The sequence below is a fragment of the Heterodontus francisci genome, chromosome 32 (assembly GCF_036365525.1).
Source record: "Heterodontus francisci isolate sHetFra1 chromosome 32, sHetFra1.hap1, whole genome shotgun sequence".
NCBI classification, from domain to species: domain Eukaryota; kingdom Metazoa; phylum Chordata; class Chondrichthyes; order Heterodontiformes; family Heterodontidae; genus Heterodontus; species Heterodontus francisci.
The window spans coordinates 54,211,856-54,236,688 of record NC_090402.1 but is presented as its reverse complement, the minus strand read 5'-3'; the positions used below and the strand labels follow the sequence as shown (position 1 = coordinate 54,236,688).

The 24,833-nt window shown below is 39.3% G+C and overlaps 1 protein-coding gene across 1 annotated transcript in view; it reads left to right on the top strand.

Annotated features, from left to right (window-relative positions):
• Positions 1-24,833, top strand: part of LOC137347483 (coiled-coil domain-containing protein 183-like) — a 44,685-nt gene that overhangs the window by 8,938 nt on the left and 10,914 nt on the right. The window contains exons 4-7 of the mRNA XM_068011928.1: positions 3,554-3,658; positions 11,268-11,390; positions 12,983-13,093; positions 14,109-14,184. Coding sequence (XP_067868029.1) covers positions 3,554-3,658; positions 11,268-11,390; positions 12,983-13,093; positions 14,109-14,184 — 415 coding nt within the window. The remainder of the gene's footprint in view (positions 1-3,553; positions 3,659-11,267; positions 11,391-12,982; positions 13,094-14,108; positions 14,185-24,833) is intronic.

Genomic DNA, 24,833 nt, shown 5'->3' with positions numbered 1-24,833 from the left:
AAAAAATGGCCCTTAAGGACAGAAAACAGTGAGTCGTGGTAAATGGTTGTTTTTCAGATTGGAGGATGGTGGACAGTGGTGTTCCCCTAGGGTCAGTGCTAGGACCACTGCTTTTTCTGTTACTTGTATCGTAGATAAAGGAGAACTGGTGGATGTGATGTATTTCGATTTACAGAAGGCTTTTGATAAGGTCCCACACAGGAGGTTAGTAAAAAAAACTTAGAGCACATGGCATTGGGAGTAATTATACTGCTATGGATTGAGAATTGGTTAGCATGCAGAAAACCGAGAGTAGGAATATACTGGTAATTCTCAAGATGGCAGGCTGTACTAGTAGGGTACTGCAAGGATCAATGCTGGTGCCACAGCTGTTCACAATCTCTATTAATGTTTTGGATGTGGGGACCAAATATAATATTTAAAAACTTGCTGATGACACAAAACTAGGTGGGAATGTAAGTTGTGAGGAGGATGCAAGGAGGTTTTAAGGGGACCTGGACAGGCTAAGCGAAAGGGCAAGAACATGGCAGATAGAATATGTGAATAGTTGTGAAGTTATCCACTTTGATAGAAAAAACAGAGTATTTCTTAAATGGTGGGAGGTTGGTAAGTGTTGATGTCCAAAGGGACCTGGGTGTCCTTGTTCATGAATCACTAAAAGCTAGCATGCAGTTGTAACAAGCAGTTAGGAAAGCAAATGGTTTGTTGGCCTTCATAGCAAGGAGTTTTGAGTATAGGAGTAGAGAAGACTTGCTGTAATTGTATAGTCTTGATGAGACTGCACCTGGAATATTGTGTACAGTTTTGGTCTCCTCATCTAAGGAAGGATATACTTACCATAGAGGGAGTGCAATGGAGACTCATCCCTGGAATGGTGGGATTGTCTAATGAAGAGAGATTGAAGAAACTGGGCCTGTATTCTCTAGAGTTTCGAAGATAGGTGATCTCATTGAATTTTACAAAATTCTTACAGGGCGTGACAGGGTGGGATGTAGATAGGATGTTTCCCTGGCTGGTGAGTCTAGAACCAGGGGACATAGTCTCAGAATAAGGAGTAAGCCAGTTAAAACTGAGATGAGGAGGAATTTCTTCACTCAGAGGGTAGTGAATCTTTGGAATTCTCTACCCAAGAAGGCTGTGGAAGCTCAGTCATTGAGCATGTTCAAGACAGAAATCGATAGATATCTGGATACTAATGACATCAAGGGATATGGGATAGCGCAGGAAAGTGGCGTTGAGGTAGATGATCTAATTGAATGGCAAGCAGGCTCAATGGGCTGAATGGTCTACTCCTGCTCCAATGTTGGATCTTGGAATACAGAGTAGAATTTCAGAATTTGCTGATGAATCCAAACTTGGGGGTGTGGCAAACGGTGAGGATGATATGAACCGCCTGCAACAGGGCAATAGGCTAGCAGAATGGGCAGAGATATGGCAGATGGAATTTAATACTGACAAGTGTGAGGTGATACATTTTATGAGAAGCAGTATGTATTTTATGACAGAGTTCTAAAGAGTGTGCAGGAACAGAGGGACCTGGGGGTGCATGTGCATCAATTTTTGAAGGTGTTGAGACATATTGAGAGAGTGGTGTGCAAAGCATATGGGATCTTGGGCATCATGAATAGAGGCATTGAGTACAAAAGCAGGGATGTTATTCTGAACCTTTATAAAGCTCTGGTGAGGCCCCAACTGGGATATTGCATCCAGTTCTGGTCACCACACTTTAGGAAGGATATGAGGGTCCTTGAGGAGGTGCAGAGGAAATTAACCAGAATGGTTCCAGAGATGGGGGATTTTAGTTACAAGGTTAAATTGGAAAAGCTGGTGTTTTTCACCTGAGAACAAGGGAGATTGAGGGGAGATTTATTAGAAGTGTACAAGATTATGACAAGCTTAGATAAATTATTCAAGAAAAAAATCATTATTAAATGATACAAGGACTAGGTTTTGAGCAAGAGATGCAGAGGGGATGTGAAAGAACATTTTTACACAGCAAGTGGTAATGACCTGGAACTCACTGCCCACAAGAGTGGTGCAGCGGCGACATCAATGATTTCAAAAGGAAATTGGATGGTCGCTTGAAGGAAATAAATTTGCAGGGCTACGGGGATTGAGCGGAGGAGTGGGACTGAATAGATAGCTCCGCAGAGAGCGGGCATGAACTTGATGGGCCAAATGGCCGCCTCCTGTGTTGTAAATGACTCTATGACTCTGCCTCTAAGTGAATCTCTTCATGCTACGTCTAATTCTTCAAATAACTCTGGCTCATCATTTCTGTATTTCCCTGAAAAATATCAATTCTTCTAGAAGTGTTGCATTGCCTACCTTGGGTGAGAATGCTGACCAACGAGTCATAGAGTCGTACAGCATAGAAACAGGCCCTTCAGTCCATGCCGACCATATTGCCTATCTATACTAATCCCACCTGCCTGCATTAATTCCATATCCCTCTATGCCTTGCTCACCTGCCAATTCTCTCCCTCTCACCAAGACCACTCAATCCAGCTGCATGTTCCACCACATTCCCTACTTGAGCTACCATGCCACTCATTTCTCTATTATCACTATACTTTTCCTCATTTCAACACCTCACTGCCTACCTTGCCAAAATCTTCCCTCTTCTGTCCTCACTCAGCCTTTCCTCTGAGTCATTCCTCACCTTGATAATTTTAGCTTCTCCACAGCCCCATCACCTCCAGTTTCTTCTTCATCTTGACCTCCCTGACCTCTTACTCACTGTCAAGGCTTCGCTCCCTTATAGGTCCAGATCCCCAACAGGACTATGTCCAATGATTGCTTCATTCTTTGACTATCCTCTGATACTCCTTTCTCCTCCAACTTCTGTTCTTGCTGCTGCTTGAAATTGTTGCCTAGTTTCCTCACTATTGTGTTCTGCAACCCCCAGCTGACCTCCCTTTGTCCTGCAAGCAGCACTGACATTGTGTCTTTAGTGATCTGCTGAATCTGCCTTTCCCTCTACTTCAAGACCAGCATCCTGTCAAGACCCTGGATGGTCCTCCGCTGAGTTCCATGAGCTGGAAAGGTGAAATACGACCACCTTGACTGCCCACTGGCAGCATCTTCTGCCCTTGGAGCACTCCCAAGTGGTTTCATTGCCTGGCAATCTGTCCTTTGCAGGCTCGAGTTCAGATGCCAAGAAAACTGTCACATGTTGAATTAGGTGCATAAGAATAGGCCATTCAGCCCCTTGAACCTGTTCCGTCATTCACTGAGACCATGGCTGATTTGTATCTTAATTTCATTCAACCACTTTAGTTCTGTAATCCTTAATGACCTTTCTTAATAAAAACTATTCAGATTTCTGGTTGCCAGAGGGCCAGAGGATTGTTGGGTCGTGGAGGATCTATGATTTACTTATTGACCAACATGGATAACCTCTCCAATTTTTTCAATCCTCCCATCTAGCACCTAGGAGTCTCCCTCATCAGCATTTCAAGCTACCTTTCTTTTTCCCATTATCTCCTGTTGCTCTTTGTTGCCACATGCACACTGTACAAGATGTGCTAAAGATCTGTTTGTTTATTTATAGATAATTCGTCAAATTGAGAATAAAATAGAGAAGATGGATACAAAAGTCCAGGTTGCGAAGCAGATTTATCAGATGTATCAGAATATCCTGGAGTGTCTACAGAGAGTGAGTAAATGACAGTTTGGACTGCGATTCAGACATTCTCCATGTCTATTGTTGCCTGTGTCAGCTGCATCTAGTACGACACCTCCATCTGTTTCACTGCACTGCAACACTGGGTGGGTGAAACTTTTATACCAAGTCCACTCAACCTGTCAAAAAGTTTGCTCCTACAAACCTGGGCTCTGTCTTGACCTGTAGAGCACTAGGGTACAGGTGGGTACAGGTCTGTTGTTGTATAACAATACAGTACAGGATACAGGTCTGCTACTGTCTAACAGTGGGGTACAGTGCTGGTGGGTACAGGTCTGTCACTGTTTCACACTGAGGTACAGTGCTGGTGGGTACAGGTCTGTCATTGTCTAACACTGGGGTACAGTACTGGTGGGTACAGGTCTGTCACTGTATAGCACTGGGGTACAGTACTGGTGGGTACAGGTCTGTCACTGTATAGCACTGGGGTACAGTACTGGTGGGTACAGGACTGTCACTGTATAGCACTGGGGTACAGTATTGGGTATAGGTCTGTTCTGTTTCACACTGAAGTACAGTACATGTAGGTAGAGGTCTGTTTCTGTATAACACTGGGGTACAGTACTGGTGGGTACAGGACTGTCACTGTATAACACTGGGGTACAGTACTGGTGGGTACAGGACTGTCACTGTATAGCACTGGGGTACAGTACTGGTGGGTATAGTTCTGTTCTGTTTCACACTGAAGTACAGTACATGTAGGTATAGGTCTGTTTCTGTATAACACTGGGGTACAGTACTGGTGGGTACAGGACTGTCACTGTATAGCACTGGGGTACAGTACTGGTGGGTACAGGACTGTCACTGTATAACACTGGGGTACAGTACTGGTGGGTACAGGACTGTCACTGTATGACACTAGGGTACAGTACTGGTGGGTACAGGACTGTCACTGTATAACACTGGGGTGCAGTACTGGTGGGTACAGGACTGTCACTGTATGACACTAGCGTACAGTACTGGTGGGTGTTAATCAGTTAATCATATATCAATGGTTTGATTATGTGCAGGTGAAGGGTATTAATTGGGGTTTTAGTTGAGCACTTACAAACAGACACTCACTGAGACTGGTGAAGGGTTTGAGTGAGGAGCTACATGTTTGTAATCCTTTTACCCCACACAATAAATGTGAAACTGTGTAAATATCGGCTCCAGCATTATCCTTCCAAAACAAACTTTCTGGAGTTCAACTGTGAGTACAGGCCGGTCATCGTAAAAGCCTGGGGTACAGTGCTGGTGGGTACAGATCAGTCACTGTTTCACACTGGGGTACATTACTGGTGGGTACAGGTCTGTCGCTGTTTTGCACTGGGGTACAGCACTGGTGGGTACAGATCTGCCACTGTATGACACTGGGGTACAGTACTGGTCTGTCACTGTATAACATGGGTACAGTGCTGGTGGCTACAGGTCTGTCACTGTATAGCACTGGGGTACAGTACTGGTGGATACAGGTCTGACACTGGGGTACAGTACTGGTGGATACAGGTCTGTCACTGTCTGACACTGGGGTACAGTACTGGTGGGTACAGGTCTGTCACTGTTTTGCACAGGGGTACAGTGCTGGTGGACACAGGTCTGTCACTGTCTGACACTGGGGTACAGTACAGGTCTGTCACTATAACATGGGTGCAGTACTGGTGGGTACAGGACTGTCACAGTATAACACTAGCGTACAGTACTGGTGGGTGTTAATCGTGTATCAATGGTTTGATTATGTGCAGGTGAAGGGTGTTAATTCGGGTCTTAGTTGAGCATTTATAAACAGACACTCATTGAGACTGGTGGAGGGTTTGAGTGAGGAGCTACATGTTTGTAATCCTTTTATTCTGCACAATAAATGTGAAACTGTGTAAATATCGGCTCCAGCATTATCCTTCAATAACCAGCTTTCTGGAGTTAACCGTGAGTACTGGTCTGTCACTGTATAATACTGGGGTACAGTGCTGGTGGGTACAGGTCTATCACTGTATGACACTGGGATACAGTACTGGTCTGTCAGTGTATGACACTGTGATACAGTACTGGTGGATACAGATCTATGACTGGTGTGGAAGTGTGAGAGGAAGATTCAGGAGCATCCTGTATGATGTACTGCTAGCAATATGTTTACAATAGATGGTTACGTGAAACTGATTCAGCCCTAATGACAACAATGTTAACTGGGAACCCTGATTCCATGGGCATGTGTTGGAAGGAGTCAGTTGTCTGTAAACTTTGCAACTGGTCACTTGGTCTTTAATGACTGGCCAAGACCCACCAAGACAGGCCAGACAGGTGAGAGTGACCAGTGTTCCCTGCGATCCAAACTCTACTGTGGTTAGTCGATACCCGACCCTGACCTTAACTGGGCAGTCTTCCATATGTCCTTCATTTGACCGAGTATGGCATCAAGGAGCCCTAGGAAAACTGGAGTCAGTGGAAATCGGGAAACATTCTCCACTGGTTGGAGTCATACCTAGCACAAAGGAAGATGGTTGTGGTTGTTGGAGGTCAATCATCTGAGCTCCAGGACATCACTACAGGAGTTCCTCAGGGTAGTGTCCTAGGCTCATCCATCTTCAGCTACTTCATCAATGACATTCCTCCAATCATAAGGTCAGAAGTGGGGATGTTCACTGCTGATTGCACAATGTTCAGCACCATTCGCGACTCTTCAGATACTGAAACAGTACATGTAGAAATACAGCAAGACCTGGACAATATCCAGGCTTGGGCTGATAAGTGGCGAGTAACATTCGTGCCACACAAGTGCCAGGCAATGACCATCTAACTATCTCCTCTTGATGTTCAGTGGCATTATCATCACTGAATCCCCCACTGTCAACATCCTGTGGTTTCCATTGACCAGAAACTGAACTGGACCAGCCACAGAAATGCTGTGGCTGCAAGAGCAGGTCAGAGGCTGGAAATTCTGCGGCGAGTGACTCATCTCCTGTCTCCCTAATGCCTGTCCACCATCTACAAGGCACAAGTCTGGAGTGTGATGGAATACGCTCCACTTGCCTGGATGGGTGCAGCAACACTCAAAAAGCTCGACACCATCCAGGACAAAGCAGCCCACTTGATTGGCATCCCATCCACCACCTTCAGCATTCACTCCCTTCACCACCGATGCACAGTGGCAGCAAAATGCACTGCAGCAACTCACCAAGGCTCCTTCAACAGCACCTTCCAAACCCGGAACCTCGACTACCTAGAAGGATAAGGGCAGCAGATGCATGGGAACACCACCATCAGCAAGTTCACTTCAAAGTCACATGCTATCGTGACTTGGAAATAAACCATCCTCCCTTAATCATTGCTGCATCAAAATTCTGGAACCCTCTACCTAACAGTACTGTAGTAACTCATACATCTCATGGACTGTGGATCAAGAAGGCAGGTCATTACCACCTTCTGGAGGGGAATTTGGGATGAGCAATAAATGCTGGCCTTGCCAGCGATACCCCCATCCTCTAAAATGAATACATAAAAAAAAATTTTGTTCTTGTACAAGACCTTAGTTAGACCTTATTTGGAATACTGTCTTGAGGTTTGGTCCTCCTTTTAAAGTGGGTGAGATTGAGGCTGTGGAAAGGTACGAAGGAGGGTCATAAGCCTGATTGCTAGTTTAAACCACCACTTGAAAAGCAGTGGAATTTTCCCTGGTGTCCTGGAAATATTAATCTCTCAAAGAGCAACATGGCCGTGGCACTGTTGGTAGCAGGTTGTGGGTTCAAATCCCACTCTAGGACTTGAGCTTAAAAATCAAAGCTGATAATCCAGTGCAGTACTGAGGGACTGGTGCACTGCCAGAGGTGCCATCTTTTGGATGAGATGTTAAACCGAGGCTCTGTCTGCCCTCTCAGGTGGATGTAAAAAATACCGCGGCACCAGTTTGAAGAAGAGCAGTGGATTTATCCCCTGTGTGTAAGATTTTTGTGTGTTTAGGGGGCTTGTTGACTAGGTTTTGACCCACAAGGTATGACCTCTTGTTTGTTAATCAAGATAAATAGTTTATTAAGTACAGCAAGAATATACAAGCAATACTTAATCAACAGCAATAGTTATACAGCAGGATATAGGGTGTCCTCGGTCCTTGCCTTCCGAGCTGCTGTGGCGCCGTCTTCTTTCTTGAGGTGTTCTGTTGACTGTATGTTGCTTTCTTGAATTGGTGCGTGCCGAGCTGTCCCAGCACCTGTCATTTATGGCTCTCTCCAAGGGTTCTTTCCTCCCATATTAGGCTTTAGTCCACCTTAACCCTTTGGTCAGGTTTAACCTCAAGTTTTTTTAAAATTCATTCATGGGATGTGGGCGTCACTGGCTATGCCAGCATTTATTGCCCATCCCTAATTGCCCTTGAGAAGGTGGTGGTGAACTGCTTTCTTGAACCACTGCAGTCCATGTGGGGTAGGTACACCCACAGTGCTGTTAGGAAGGGAGTTCCAGGATTTTGACCCAGTGACAGTGAAGGAACGGCGATATAGTTCCAAGTCAGGATGGTGTGTGACTTGGAGGGGAACTTGCAGGTGGTGATGTTCCCATGCATCTGCTGCTCTTGTCCTTCTAGTTGGTAGAGGTCGCGGGTTTGGAAGGTGCTGTCTAAGGAGCCTTGGTGAGTTGCTGCAGTGCATCTTGTAGATGGTACACACTGCTGCCACTGTATGTCGATGGTGGAGGGAGTGAATGTTTGTAGATGGGGTGCCAATCAAGCAGGCTGCTTTGTCCCGGATAGTGTCGAGCTTCTTGAGTGTTATTGGAGCTGCACCCAATCAGGCAAGTGGAGAGTATTCCATCACACTCCTGACTTGTGCCTTGTAGATGGTGGACAGGCTTTGGGGAGTCAGGAGGTGAGTTACTCGCTGCAGATTCCTAGCCTCTGACCCTTTCTTGTAGCCACAACATTTATATGACTACTACAGTTCAGTTTCTGGTCAATGGTAGCCCCTAGGATGTTGATAGTGGGGGATTCAGCGATGGTACTGCCATTGAATGTCAAGGGGAGATGGTTAGATTCTCTCTTGTTGGAGATGGTCATTGCCTGGCACTTGTGTGGCGCAAATGTTACTTGCCACTTATCAGCCCAAGCCTGGATATTGTCCAGGTCTTGCTGCATTTCTACACGGACTGCTTCAGTATTTGAGGAGTCACGAATGGTGCTGAACATTGTGCAATCATCAGCGAACATCCCCACTTCTGACCTTATGATTGAAAGAAGTTCTGTACATTGTCTCTTCTTGGTTAGGTTATAGTAATCAGATTACAGCAGATATGACCCTACCCTCTGTACATTGTCTCTGCAGACAGCTTGATGGCCCAGTCATTGTCACACAATGGGGAATGTTTGATGTCAATTCAAGTCTTGAATGGTCTCTGAATATCTTTATTTGCATTATCATCCTTCATGAGCCCTACCAAGTCTATCCCCTATTGTGACTGAAGCTGTCTTAGTTTGAAATGCAGAATGGGCATCCGGTCTCATAGCAACGCTACTTCTGCTATGGTTGTGAAAATAAACACTGTCTCTCACCAGCTCCCCACTACAGTATACCGATATACATCTCATATTTAACAACATGCTTCTAAACACAAAGTCCACAACTTAGTTCTAAACTAATTTAAGACATAGCATCTCATGAGTTTAATCAGACTATAACTTACAGATTCACTCAATAGATAAAACCTTTTAATTCTTACCTGTGTCCTGACCAATATTTACCCCTCAATCAACATCGCCAAAAAAAACAAATTATTTGGTCATTATCACATTGCTGTTTGTGGGAACTTTGTGCAAATTGAGTGCTGCTGAGCAGGCAAGACAGGGCTGCAGTTTAACATCTCATCCAGAAGACAGCACCTCCAACGGTGCAGCACTCCTTCACTCAGTATTTCATTGGAATGTCAGCCTGGATTATGGGCTCAAGTCTGTGGAGTGAATCTTGAGCCCACGACCTTCTGACTCTAAGGTGAAATTGCTGTCCACTCAGGGATAGCTGACAGCAGACACAAGAAAGGGAAGGAAAAAAATTAAAAATATAAAAGTTTCTGTTTCGCTGGTAATTACTCTCCCGAAATGTTGGTTGTTTCTGGGGTACAGGTTCCATGGGTACAGGGTACCTTCCAATATCTCAGCCATGTATAAACCCAAACTGAGTGGCATGGGAGTTATTCAAAGTGGTCATCACAGCCCAGTTCAATATTGTTCTCACCCGGCACCCACATGGGCACCTCCCAGCAGAGAGGTCACTGGAGAGTAATCAGGAATGAGAACGCTGGGTGACTTATTGTTGATCCTTTAATCCAAAGGTGCAGTTAGCGAACTCAGCGCAAGCCAGAGATTTCAAACTCTGGACCTTGCTGGTGTGTATAGTTCAGCAACATCACTGCTTGAGACAGGAAGGTGATAAATGGAGGATGCTGTGTCTCGGATTTTCTACAATACCTCTCTCTCCGTCTCCCCTTGCTGTTGTCAATATTTGGGAATGATATGCACCAAGATGAGATCTTTTGCGCCCAGAGCTTCGCTTTAATGTCTCATCTGAAAGATGGCACCTCCAACAGTACAGTGCTCCCTCAGTACTGCACTGAATGCTTATCTGGGATTATACATGTCCTGGAATGGGCCTTGAACTCAGAGGGAGCAGGAAATGTGTATATAACATGAAAGAGCTCTATTTGGCCAACTGCTAGTGAGGTCGTGAGATTGGGCAAAGTCTTAAAGGGATGATCAATACTTAAGGCTCAGGGACGAGAGACTCTAGTTTTTAAGGTAAGAGTAACAAGATGAATAATATGATGAGGTTTCCACTAGTACAGGTTGAGAAACAAAAGGATACAGGAATTGTTCCGTATCCTGAATGCATCTGCTTAGGGTGAGGCAAAAATCAGGAAAATCAGATAGTGGATTGCATCTAGAATACAAGTCAGCACAAGCTATTTTAAAAAGGATGCGGGTTCATTACAAAAGGTTCAGAGAGAAATGACCAGAATTAATCCAGGCATCGGCACTGGGTTATAACAAAAGACTCAAGTGACTCAACTCACTGGCACTGAAGAAAAAATCGGAAGGAGTCAAGATAAAACTCTTCAAAATAATGGAGGGATTGATAAGGTTGAAGTACACAAGCTGTGGTATTTGGAAAGCGAGTGTGGAACAAAGGGTCACAACAACAACAAGAACTTACCCCTTTATAGTACCTCCAACATCGAGAAACAGCACAAGGCACTGCATGGGGGTGTACAGTACAGTAGTCATAAGCATTAAACTAGATTAGAGATTAGAATCCTTTTTGCTCACGGAACACTGATGATGAGGAATTTAGTTCCAGCAAAATGGGATGGATCAGATTCAGTTAGCTCCTGTAATAAAAATTGCATTGACATCTATTGAGAAAGGTGAGGATCGCTGAGCTATACTACTCACTTTAATTCCGAGGCAGGTAGGGGCACGAAATTCGTGTCTCTGAAAGCAGGGGTGTGACAGGTGTGAAAGTGGAGATCTGTGCTAGAAACATATTTGGACTCTGGATGCAATGGAAGTGATGGGTTGAGTGGCTATTTATTACTTCAGACTTTATCTACTGACTTTGTATTTTTCTAGGATGCGGCGTTCATACCTCAGAGAGTGGACAACTTCAGCGCGATCGTGGATGCACACAAAGCTGAGCTCACCGCATTAGCCCAGGTGTCTCGAGAAGCTGCAGAGGCCCGGAAAAACATGTGGGTAAGGACTGAAATCTTTCAACACAGAGAACATCCTGGATACAGAGTAAATCTCCCTGTACAATGTCCCATCAAACACACCCAGGGCAGGTACAGCATGGATTAGATACAGAGTAAAGCTCCCTCTACACTGTCCCTGTCAACACACCCAGGGCAGATACAGCACGGGTTAGATACAGAGTAAAGCTCCCTCTACATTTCCCATCAAACACTCCCAAGACAGGTACAGCACGGGAATGGGAAAAAAAGGGGGTTAGATATGGAGTAAAGCTCCCTCTACACTGCCCCCATATAAAGAAAAGATTAAAAAAAAGAAAAAAAAATTGGGTTAGATACAGAGTAAACCTCCCCCTACACTGTCCCATCAAACACTCCCAGGGTCGGCACAGCACGGGTTAAATACAGAGTAAAGTTCCCTCTACACTGTTCCATCAAACATGCCCAAGGCAGGAACAGCATGGATTAGATGCAGAGTGCCATTGAACCTGTGTTGCTGTCTCCCAGACTGTCTAATTCCAATTTCAAGCCCTATCTGTAACTCTTTTAAATATTTTTTAAAGTAATTATCCAATTTCCTTATATGTTATGTTTCTTCTTTTAGTTTTAGTTTTAGAGATACAGCACTGAAACAGGCCCTTCGGCCCACCGAGTCTGTGCCGACCATCAACCACCCATTTATACTAATAATACACTAATCCTATATTCCTACCGCATCCCCACCAGTCCCTATATTCCCCTCTATCTCAATAGTCACTGTGGTAACGCACTCTATGTTCTGATAATCCTCTGTGTGGAAAATATAGTCCTGTAACTCCAGCAATCATTCTTCCAAAGTAATTGGGATGAATTTTTTTGAGCTGGTCTTCTTAAATGACCCTCTCATTGCTGTTATCATTCTCGTGAATTTTCATTGTTGCCCTTCCTGGATTCTATCCTCCCTAAAATGTGGTTCTCAGGATCATGCACAGTATTGCGTCCTCATTAATGTCCTATACTAATTTAGCTTTTCTTTTCCTTTATGTTTGATGCTTCATGTATGCAACTTTAAATTCAATTTTCTTTTCTTACCTGCATTTTAACCTTTAAGGATTTATGTATCTGCTACTCCAGATCCTGCTTCTCTATTAACAATTTAACCATTTGGAATGTACTTTCTGTCCCTTTCCATTTCCTGAGAATGCACTACCTCATCTTGTTGTACATTAAACTGTAACTGCCCCCCATCTGCCCACCGCACTAAGTCTGTGCACTCGTGCAATCTTTCTGTATTCCCCTTCACTGGTTGCTCGCCCTCAGCAGATTTGATGTGTATCTCTTGTGGTTCTGTTCAAAACATGTACATAAATGGAAAATGAAATGGGTTCCAGCACGATCACTAGGCTACATGCCTGAAATACATCTATTTGTCTTTACTGTTTGCTTTCTGCTCCCTCACCATCTCTCTATCAGCATCGACACATACCCTGTAATAACACGTGCCTCAATTTTTCTGACTAGTGTCTTCCAGCAACATATATATGCTAAATATTTGAAATGGTGCCTTCAGCGATGTTAAGCTGCTGTTGGTTGATATTTATTTTTCCCTGTATAAAGATCGAGTTAGATGCCCTGGAGAAGTCATACAGCATGGAGAAGAAAGAGCGAGAAACCATACTTTCCAACCGGAGAAAGCTGCTGAACTTGGAAAAATATGCACTGAAACGTGTAAGGATGGAGCCAGTTTGCTTCTGTTTCTGTGTCTAGGTCACTGTCTGAATTTAGAGGGATAGTCATCACAACTTGTTAATCCAGAAGAAAGGCATCTATGGGAACAGAAAAACTCCATTAGATGCAAGCTAGTCTGGCAGTCAACACTAACCTTTTTTAAAGGTCAACTTCAGCTATTTTCCGTCACTTGAGTTCAGATGGTTGAGGGGTAAATTAATCAAGTTGCTTAAAATGGTAGAGATTTGATAGGGTAGCGAGAGAGAAACTATTGCCTCTGGTGGGGGAGTCCAGAACAATGAGGCATAATCTGGGGTGAAATCAGGAAGCACTTCTTCACAGAAGGCTAATGGAAATCTGGAACTCTTCCCCCTCCCAAAAGGCTGTTGAGGCTGGGGATCAATTGAGTGATCATTTTTTGTCAGATGTATGAATGATTGTGAAACCAAGGGGAGTGATGGAGCTAAGATACAGATTAACCATGATCCAGTTAAATGGCAGAACAGGCTTGAGGGGCTGAATGGCCTCCTGTTCTAACACCCCCAAAGGCTGTGGATGCTGTGATCAACTGAAATTTGAAGACTGAGAGAAATAGATTTTTATTGGGTAAGGGTATCAAGGGCTGTTGAGATACAGATCAGCTGTGGTCTCAGTGACTGGCAGAACAGGCTTGAGGGCAGGTGTCTCTTTGCCCCCAAGCAGTGTCTTTTTCCCCCCGAACCCCTAAGTGGTGTCTCTCTCTGCCCCCCGAGCAGTGTCCTTCTGCCCCCGAGCAGTGTCCTTCTGCCCCCCGAGCAGTGTCCGTTTGCCCCCGAGCAGTGTTCTTCTGCCCTCAAGCGGCACTCTGAGACCTCTGAGCAGCGTTCCTCCCAGACCCCAACCCTGGGCTCCTGAGCAGCATCCCTCCCGGAGCCTGCCCCCGAGCCATGACCCGTCCTGCTGGCCTCTGAAATAACACCAAATACGAGAGAAGTTATTCTAAAAAATTTCTCATTATTATGCCTATCCCTTTTAGATCGATGCTTCCTCTCTGAGATCTGGCAGTGGTCGGTCATCAGCTAGTGGATTTAAAGCAAGAAGTCGTCTTTCAGGTAACTATAGATCTTGGATTATATTTAACCACTGGGTGATACGAGTGTGGAATTATATTTCATATGGGTTGTGGAATTATATTAAGTAATGGGTAATAGGGGTTTGGAATTGTAATACTGGGTAATTCGGGTGTTGAATTTAATGAAATACTGGGAATCTGGGTTCTGAATTGTGTTGAAGACTGGGTAATAGGGGTTTGGAATTGTATTAAAAACTGGGTAATAGGGATTTGGAATTGTATTAAAAACTGGGTAATAGGGATTTGGAATTGTATTAAAAACTGGTTAATAGGGATTTGGAATTGTATTAAAAACTGGTTAATAGGGATTTGGAATTGTATTAAAAACTGGGTAATAGGGATTTGGAATTGTATTAAAAACTGGGTAATAGGGGTTTGGAATTATATTAAAAACTTGGTAATAGGGATTTGGAATTGTATTAAAAACTGGGTAATAAGGATTTGGAATTGTATTAAAAACTGGGTAATAGGGATTTGGAATTGTATTAAAAACTGGGTAATAGGGATTTGGAATTGTATTAAAAACTGGGTAATAGGGATTTGGAATTGTATTAAAAACTGGGTAATAGGGATTTGGAATTGTATTAAAAACTGGGTAATAGGGGTTTGGAATTGTATTAAAAACTGGGTAATAGGGGTTTGGAATTGTATTAAAAACTGGGTAATAGGGATTTGGAATTGTATTAAAAACTGGGTAATAGGGGTTTGGAATTGTATTAAAAACTGGGTAATAGGGGTTTGGAATTGTATTAAAAACTGGGTAATAGGGGTTTGGAATTGTATTAAAAACTGGGAAATAGGGGTTTGGAATTGTATTAAAAACTGGGTAATAGGGGTTTGGAATTGTATTAAAAACTGGGTAATAGGGGTTTGGAATTGTATTAAAAACTGGGTAATAGGGGTTTGGAATTGTATTAAAAACTGGGTAATAGGGGTTTGGAATTGTATTAAAAACTGGGTAATAGGGGTTTGGAATTGTATTAAAAACTGGGTAATAGGGGTTTGGAATTGTATTAAAAACTGGGTAATAGGGATTTGGAATTGTATTAAAAACTGGGTAATAGGGATTTGGAATTGTATTAAAAACTGGGTAATAGGGGTTTGGAATTGTATTAAAAACTGGGTAATAGGGGTTTGGAATTGTATTAAAAACTGGGTAATAGGGGTTTGGAATTGTATTAAAAACTGGGTAATAGGGGTTTGGAATTGTATTAAAAACTGGGTAATAGGGATTTGGAATTGTATTAAAAACTGGGTAATAGGGGTTTGGAATTATATTAAAAACTGGGTAATAGGGGTTTGGAATTGTATTAAAAACTGGGTAATAGGGATTTGGAATTGTATTAAAAACTGGGTAATAGGGATTTGGAATTGTATTAAAAACTGGGTAATAGGGGTTTGGAATTGTATTAAAAACTGGGTAATAGGGGTTTGGAATTGTATTAAAAACTGGGTAATAGGGATTTGGAATTGTATTAAAAACTGGGTAATAGGGGTTTGGAATTATATTAAAAACTGGGTAATAGGGGTTTGGAATTGTATTAAAAACTGGGTAATAGGGATTTGGAATTGTATTAAAAACTGGGTAATAGGGATTTGGAATTGTATTAAAAACTGGGTAATAGGGGTTTGGAATTGTATTAAAAACTGGGTAATAGGGGTTTGGAATTGTATTAAAAACTGGGTAATAGGGGTTTGGAATTGTATTAAAAACTGGGTAATAGGGATTTGGAATTGTATTAAAAACTGGGTAATAGGGATTTGGAATTGTATTAAAAACTGGGTAATAGGGGTTTGGAATTGTATTAAAAACTGGGTAATAGGGGTTTGGAATTGTATTAAAAACTGGGTAATAGGGATTTGGAATTGTATTAAAAACTGGGTAATAGGGTTTGGAATTGTATTAAAAACTGGGTAATAGGGGTTTGGAATTGTATTAAAAACTGGGTAATAGGGGTTTGGAATTGTATTAAAAACTGGGTAATAGGGATTTGGAATTGTATTAAAAACTGGGTAATAGGGGTTTGGAATTATATTAAAAACTGGGTAATAGGGGTTTGGAATTATATTAAAAACTGGGTAATAGGGGTTTGGAATTGTATTAAAAACTGGGTAATAGGGGTTTGGAATTGTATTAAAAACTGGGTAATAGGGATTTGGAATTGTATTAAAAACTGGATAATAGGGGTTTGGAATTGTATTAAAAACTGGGTAATAGGGGTTTGGAATTATATTAAAAACTGGGTAATAGGGATTTGGAATTGTATTAAAAACTGGGTAATAGGGATTTGGAATTGTATTAAAAACTGGGTAATAGGGGTTTGGAATTGTATTAAAAACTGGGTAATAGGGGTTTGGAATTGTATTAAAAACTGGGTAATAGGGGTTTGGAATTGTATTAAAAACTGGGTAATAGGGGTTTGGAATTGTATTAAAAACTGGGTAATAGGGATTTGGAATTGTATTAAAAACTGGGTAATAGGGGTTTGGAATTGTATTAAAAACTGGGTAATAGGGGTTTGGAATTGTATTTAAAAACTGGGTAATAGGGGTTTGGAATTGTATTAAAAACTGGGTAATAGGGGTTTGGAATTGTATTAAAAACTGGGTAATAGGGGTTTGGAATTGTATTAAAAACTGGGTAATAGGGATTTGGAATTGTATTAAAAACTGGGTAATAGGGATTTGGAATTGTATTAAAAACTGGGTAATAGGGATTTGGAATTGTATTAAAAACTGGGTAATAGGGATTTGGAATTGTATTAAAAACTGGGTAATAGGGGTTTGGAATTGTATTAAAAACTGGGTAATAGGGGTTTGGAATTGTATTAAAAACTGGGTAATAGGGGTTTGGAATTGTATTAAAAACTGGGTAATAGGGATTTGGAATTGTATTAAAAACTGGGTAATAGGGGTTTGGAATTGTATTAAAAACTGGGTAATAGGGGTTTGGAATTGTATTAAAAACTGGGTAATAGGGATTTGGAATTGTATTAAAAACTGGGTAATAGGGGTTTGGAATTGTATTAAAAACTGGGTAATAGGGGTTTGGAATTGTATTAAAAACTGGGTAATAGGGGTTTGGAATTGTATTAAAAACTGGGTAATAGGGATTTGGAATTGTATTAAAAACTGGGTAATAGGGGTTTGGAATTGTATTAAAAACTGGGTAATAGGGGTTTGGAATTGTATTAAAAACTGGGTAATAGGGATTTGGAATTGTATTAAAAACTGGGTAATAGGGGTTTGGAATTGTATTAAAAACTGGGTAATAGGGGTTTGGAATTGTATTAAAAACTGGGTAATAGGGGTTTGGAATTGTATTAAAAACTGGGTAATAGGGGTTTGGAATTGTATTAAAAACTGGGTAATAGGGGTTTGGAATTGTATTAAAAACTGGGTAATAGGGATTTGGAATTGTATTAAAAACTGGGTAATAGGGGTTTGGAATTGTATTAAAAACTGGGTAATAGGGGTTTGGAATTGTATTAAAAACTGGGTAATAGGGGTTTGGAATTGTATTAAAAACTGGGTAATAGGGGTTTGGAATTGTATTAAAAACTGGGTAATAGGGGTTTGGAATTGTATTAAAAACTGGGTAATAGGGATTTGGAATTGTATTAAAAACTGGGTAATAGGGATTTGGAATTGTATTAAAAACTGGGTAATAGGGGTTTGGAATTGTATTAAAAACTGGGTAATAGGGGTTTGGAATTGTATTAAAAACTGGGTAATAGGGGTTTGGAATTGTATTAAAAACTGGGTAATAGGGGTTTGGAATTGTATTAAAAACTGGGTAATAGGGATTTGGAATTGTATTAAAAACTGGGTAATAGGGGTTTGGAATTATATTAAAAACTGGGTAATAGGGGTTTGGAATTATATTAAAAACTGGGTAATAGGGGTTTGGAATTATATTAAAAACTGGGTAATAGGGGTTTGGAATTATATTAAAAACTGGGTAATAGGGGTTTGGAATTATATTAAAAACTGGGTAATAGGGGTTTGGAATTGTATTAAAAACTGGGTAATAGGGGTTTGGAATTGTATTAAAAACTGGGTAATAGGGGTTTGGAATTATATTAAAAACTGGGTAATAGGGATTTGGAATTGTATTAAAAACTGGGTAATAGGGGTTTGGAATTATATTAAAAACTGGGTAATAGGGGTTTGGAATTATATTAAAAACTGGGTAATAGGGGTTTGGAATTGTATTAAAAACTGGGTAATAGGGGTTTGGAATTGTATTAAAAACTGGGTAATAGGGGTTTGGAATTATATTAAAAACTGGGTAATAGGGATTTGGAATTGTATTAAAAACTGGGTAATAGGGATTTGGAATTGTATTAAAAACTGGATAATAGGGGTTTGGAATTGTATTAAAAACTGGGTAATAGGGGTTTGGAATTATATTAAAAACTGGGTAATAGGGGTTTGGAATTATATTAAAAACTGGGTAATAGGGGTTTGGAATTATATTAAAAACTGGGTAATAGGGGTTTGGAATTATATTAAAAACTGGGTAATAGGGGTTTGGAATTATATTAAAAACTGGGTAATAGGGGTTTGGAATTGTATTAAAAACTGGGTAATAGGGATTTGGAATTATATTAAAAACTGGGTAATAGGGGTTTGGAATTATATTAAAAACTGGGTAATAGGGGTTTGGAATTGTATTAAAAACTGGGTAATAGGGGTTTGGAATTGTATTAAAAACTGGATAATAGGGGTTTGGAATTGTATTAAAAACTGGGAAATAGGGATTTGGAATTGTATTAAAAACTGGGTAATAGGGGTTTGGAATTATATTAAAAACTGGGTAATAGGGGTTTGGAATTATATTAAAAACTGGGTAATAGGGGTTTGGAATTGTATTAAAAACTGGGTAATAGGGATTTGGAATTGTATTAAAAACTGGGTAATAGGGGTTTGGAATTATATTAAAAACTGGGTAATAGGGGTTTGGAATTGTATTAAAAACTGGGTAATAGGGATTTGGAATTGTATTAAAAACTGGGTAATAGGGGTTTGGAATTGTATTAAAAACTGGGTAATAGGGGTTTGGAATTGTATTAAAAACTGGGTAATAGGGGTTTGGAATTGTATTAAAAACTGGGTAATAGGGGTTTGGAATTATATTAAAAACTGGGTAATAGGGATTTGGAATTGTATTAAAAACTGGGTAATAGGGGTTTGGAATTGTATTAAAAACTGGGTAATAGGGGTTTGGAATTGTATTAAAAACTGGGTAATAGGGGTTTGGAATTGTATTAAAAACTGGGTAATAGGGGTTTGGAATTGTATTAAAAACTGGGTAATAGGGGTTTGGAATTGTATTAAAAACTGGGTAATAGGGGTTTGGAATTGTATTAAAAACTGGGTAATAGGGGTTTGGAATTATATTAAAAACTGGGTAATAGGGGTTTGGAATTATATTAAAAACTGGGTAATAGGGATTTGGAATTGTATTAAAAACTGGGTAATAGGGGTTTGGAATTATATTAAAAACTGGGTAATAGGGGTTTGGAATTATATTAAAAACTGGGTAATAGGGATTTGGAATTGTATTAAAAACTGGGTAATAGGGGTTTGGAATTATATTAAAAACTGGGTAATAGGGGTTTGGAATTATATTAAAAACTGGGTAATAGGGATTTGGAATTGTATTAAAAACTGGGTAATAGGGGTTTGGAATTGTATTAAAAACTGGGTAATAGGGGTTTGGAATTGTATTAAAAACTGGGTAATAGGGGTTTGGAATTGTATTAAAAACTGGGTAATAGGGATTTGGAATTGTATTAAAAACTGGGTAATAGGGGTTTGGAATTGTATTAAAAACTGGTAATAGGGGTTTGGAATTGTATTAAAAACTGGGTAATAGGGGTTTGGAATTGTATTAAAAACTGGGTAATAGGGGTTTGGAATTGTATTAAAAACTGGGTAATAGGGGTTTGGAATTGCATTAAAAACTGGGTAATAGGGATTTGGAATTGTATTAAAAACTGGGTAATAGGGATTTGGAATTGTATTAAAAACTGGGTAATAGGGATTTGGAATTGTATTAAAAACTGGGCAATAGGGGTTTGGAATTGTATTAAAAACTGGGTAATAGGGGTTTGGAATTGTATTAAAAACTGGGTAATAGGGGTTTGGAATTGTATTAAAAACTGGGTAATAGGGGTTTGGAATTGTATTAAAAACTGGGTAATAGGGGTTTGGAATTGTATTAAAAACTGGGTAATAGGGGTTTGGAATTGTATTAAAAACTGGGTAATAGGGGTTTGGAATTGTATTAAAAACTGGGTAATAGGGGTTTGGAATTGTATTAAAAACTGGGCAATAGGGGTTTGGAATTGTATTAAAAACTGGGTAATAGGGGTTTGGAATTGTATTAAAAACTGGGTAATAGGGGTTTGGAATTGTATTAAAAACTGGGTAATAGGGGTTTGGAATTGTATTAAAAACTGGGTAATAGGGGTTTGGAATTGTATTAAAAACTGGGTAATAGGGGTTTGGAATTGCATTAAAAACTGGGTAATAGGGGTTTGGAATTGCATTAAAAACTGGGTAATAGGGATTTGGAATTGTATTAAAAACTGGGTAATAGGGATTTGGAATTGTATTAAAAACTGGGTAATAGGGATTTGGAATTGTATTAAAAACTGGGTAATAGGGATTTGGAATTGTATTAAAAACTGGGTAATAGGGGTTTGGAATTGTATTAAAAACTGGGTAATAGGGGTTTGGAATTGTATTAAAAACTGGGTAATAGGGGTTTGGAATTGTATTAAAAACTGGGTAATAGGGGTTTGGAATTGTATTAAAAACTGGGTAATAGGGGTTTGGAATTGTATTAAAAACTGGGTAATAGGGGTTTGGAATTGTATTAAAAACTGGATAATAGGGGTTTGGAATTGTATTAAAAACTGGGTAATAGGGGTTTGGAATTGTATTAAAAACTGGGTAATAGGGGTTTGGAATTGCATTAAAAACTGGGTAATAGGGGTTTGGAATTGCATTAAAAACTGGGTAATAGGGGTTTGGAATTGTATTAAAAACTGGGTAATAGGGGTTTGGAATTGTATTAAAAACTGGGTAATAGGGGTTTGGAATTGTATTAAAAACTGGGTAATAGGGATTTGGAATTGTACTGAAGACTGGATAATAGGGGTTTGGAATTGTATTAAAAACTGGGTAATAGGGGTTTGGAATTGTATTAAAAACTGGGTAATAGGGGTTTGGAATTGTATTAAAAACTGGATAATAGGGGTTTGGAATTGTATTAAAAACTGGGTAATAGGGGTTTGGAATTGTATTAAAAACTGGGTAATAGGGGTTTGGAATTGCATTAAAAACTGGGTAATAGGGGTTTGGAATTGTATTAAAAACTGGATAATAGGGATTTGGAATTGTATTAAAAACTGGATAATAGGGGTTTGGAATTGTATTAAAAACTGGGTAATAGGGGTTTGGAATTGTATTAAAAACTGGGTAATAGGGGTTTGGAATTGTATTAAAAACTGGATAATAGGGATTTGGAATTGTATTAAAAACTGGATAATAGGGGTTTGGAATTGTATTAAAAACTGGATAATAGGGGTTTGGAATTGTATTAAAAACTGGGTAATAGGGGTTTGGAATTGTATTAAAAACTGGATAATAGGGATTTGGAATTGTATTAAAAACTGGATAATAGGGGTTTGGAATTGTATTAAAAACTGGGTAATAGGGGTTTGGAATTGTATTAAAAACTGGGTAATAGGGGTTTGGAATTGTATTAAAAACTGGGTAATAGGGGTTTGGAATTGTATTAAAAACTGGGTAATAGGGGTTTGGAATTGTATTAAAAACTGGGTAATAGGGATTTGGAATTGTACTGAAGACTGGATAATAGGGGTTTGGAATTGTATTAAAAACTGGGTAATAGGGGTTTGGAATTGTATTAAAAACTGGGTAATAGGGGTTTGGAATTGTATTAAAAACTGGATAATAGGGATTTGGAATTGTATTAAAAACTGGATAATAGGGGTTTGGAATTGTATTAAAAACTGGATAATAGGGGTTTGGAATTGTATTAAAAACTGGGTAATAGGGGTTTGGAATTGTATTAAAAACTGGATAATAGGGATTTGGAATTGTATTAAAAACTGGATAATAGGGGTTTGGAATTGTATTAAAAACTGGGTAATAGGGGTTTGGAATTGTATTAAAAACTGGGTAATAGGGGTTTGGAATTGTATTAAAAACTGGGTAATAGGGGTTTGGAATTGTATTAAAAACTGGGTAATAGGGGTTTGGAATTGTATTAAAAACTGGGTAATAGGGATTTGGAATTGTACTGAAGACTGGATAATAGGGGTTTGGAATTGTATTAAAACTGGGTAATAGGGGTTTGGAATTGTATTAAAACTGGGTAATAGGGATTTGGAATTGTATTAAAAACTGGGTAATAGGGGTTTGGAATTGTATTAAAAACTGGGTAATAGGGATTTGGAATTGTACTGAAGACTGGATAATAGGGGTTTGGAATTGTATTAAAAACTGGGTAATAGGGGTTTGGAATTGTATTAAAAACTGGGTAATAGGGATTTGGAATTGTACTGAAGACTGGATAATAGGGGTTTGGAATTGTATTAAAAACTGGGTAATAGGGGTTTGGAATTGCATTAAAAACTGGGTAATTAGGGGTTTGGAATTGTACTGAAGACTAATAATAGGGGTTTGGAATTGTATTAAAAACTGGGTAATAGGGGTTTGGAATTGTATTAAAAACTGGGTAATAGGGGTTTGGAATTGTATTAAAAACTGGGTAATAGGGGTTTGGAATTGTACTGAAGACTGGATAATAGGGGTTTGGAATTGTATTAAAAACTGGGTAATAGGGGTTTGGAATTGTATTAAAAACTGGGTAATAGGGGTTTGGAATTGTATTAAAAACTGGGTAATAGGGATTTGGAATTGTATTAAAAACTGGGTAATAGGGGTTTGGAATTGTATTAAAAACTGGGTAATAGGGGTTTGGAATTGTATTAAAACTGGGTAATAGGGATTTGGAATTGTATTAAAAACTGGGTAATAGGGGTTTGGAATTATATTAAAAAACTGGGTAATAGGGGTTTGGAATTGTATTAAAAACTGGGTAATAGGGATTTGGAATTGTATTAAAAACTGGGTAATAGGGATTTGGAATTGTATTAAAAACTGGGTAATAGGGGTTTGGAATTGTATTAAAAACTGGGTAATAGGGGTTTGGAATTGTATTAAAAAACTGGGTAATAGGGGTTTGGAATTGTATTAAAAACTGGGTAATAGGGATTTGGAATTGTATTAAAAACTGGGTAATAGGGATTTGGAATTGTATTAAAAACTGGGTAATAGGGGTTTGGAATTGTATTAAAAACTGGGTAATAGGGGTTTGGAATTGTATTAAAAACTGGGTAATAGGGATTTGGAATTGTATTAAAAACTGGGTAATAGGGGTTTGGAATTGTATTAAAAACTGGGTAATAGGGGTTTGAATTGTATTAAAAACTGGGTAATAGGGGTTTGGAATTGTATTAAAAACTGGGTAATAGGGGTTTGGAATTGTATTAAAAACTGGGTAATAGGATTTGGATTGTATTAAAAACTGGGTAATAGGGGTTTGGAATTGTATTAAAAACTGGGTAATAGGGGTTTGGAATTGTATTTAAAAACTGGGTAATAGGGGTTTGGAATTGTATTAAAAAACTGGGTAATAGGGGTTTGGAATTGTATTAAAAACTGGGTAATAGGGGTTTGGAATTGTATTAAAACTGGGTAATAGGGATTTGGAATTGTATTAAAAACTGGGTAATAGGGATTTGGAATTGTATTAAAAACTGGGTAATAGGGATTTGGAATTGTATTAAAAACTGGGTAATAGGGGTTTTGGAATTGTATTAAAAACTGGGTAATAGGGGTTTGGAATTGTATTAAAAACTGGGTAATAGGGGTTTGGAATTGTATTAAAAACTGGGTAATAGGGATTTGGAATTGTATTAAAAACTGGGTAATAGGATTGGAATTGTATTAAAAACTGGGTAATAGGGATTTGGAATTGTATTAAAAACTGGGTAATAGGGGTTTGGAATTGTATTAAAAACTGGGTAATAGGGGTTTGGAATTGTATTAAAAACTGGGTAATAGGGGTTTGGAATTGTATTAAAAACTGGGTAATAGGGGTTTGGAATTGTATTAAAAACTGGGTAATAGGGGTTTGGAATTGTATTAAAAACTGGGTAATAGGGATTTGGAATTGTATTAAAAACTGGGTAATAGGATTTGGAATTGTATTAAAAACTGGGTAATAGGGTTTGGAATTGTATTAAAAACTGGGTATAGGGGTTTGGAATTGTATTAAAAACTGGGTAATAGGGGTTTGGAATTATATTAAAAACTGGGTAATAGGGATTTGGAATTGTATTAAAAACTGGGTAATAGGGATTTGGAATTGTATTAAAAACTGGATAATAGGGGTTTGGAATTGTATTAAAAACTGGGTAATAGGGGTTTGGAATTATATTAAAAACTGGGTAATAGGGGTTTGGAATTATATTAAAAACTGGGTAATAGGGGTTTGGAATTATATTAAAAACTGGGTAATAGGGG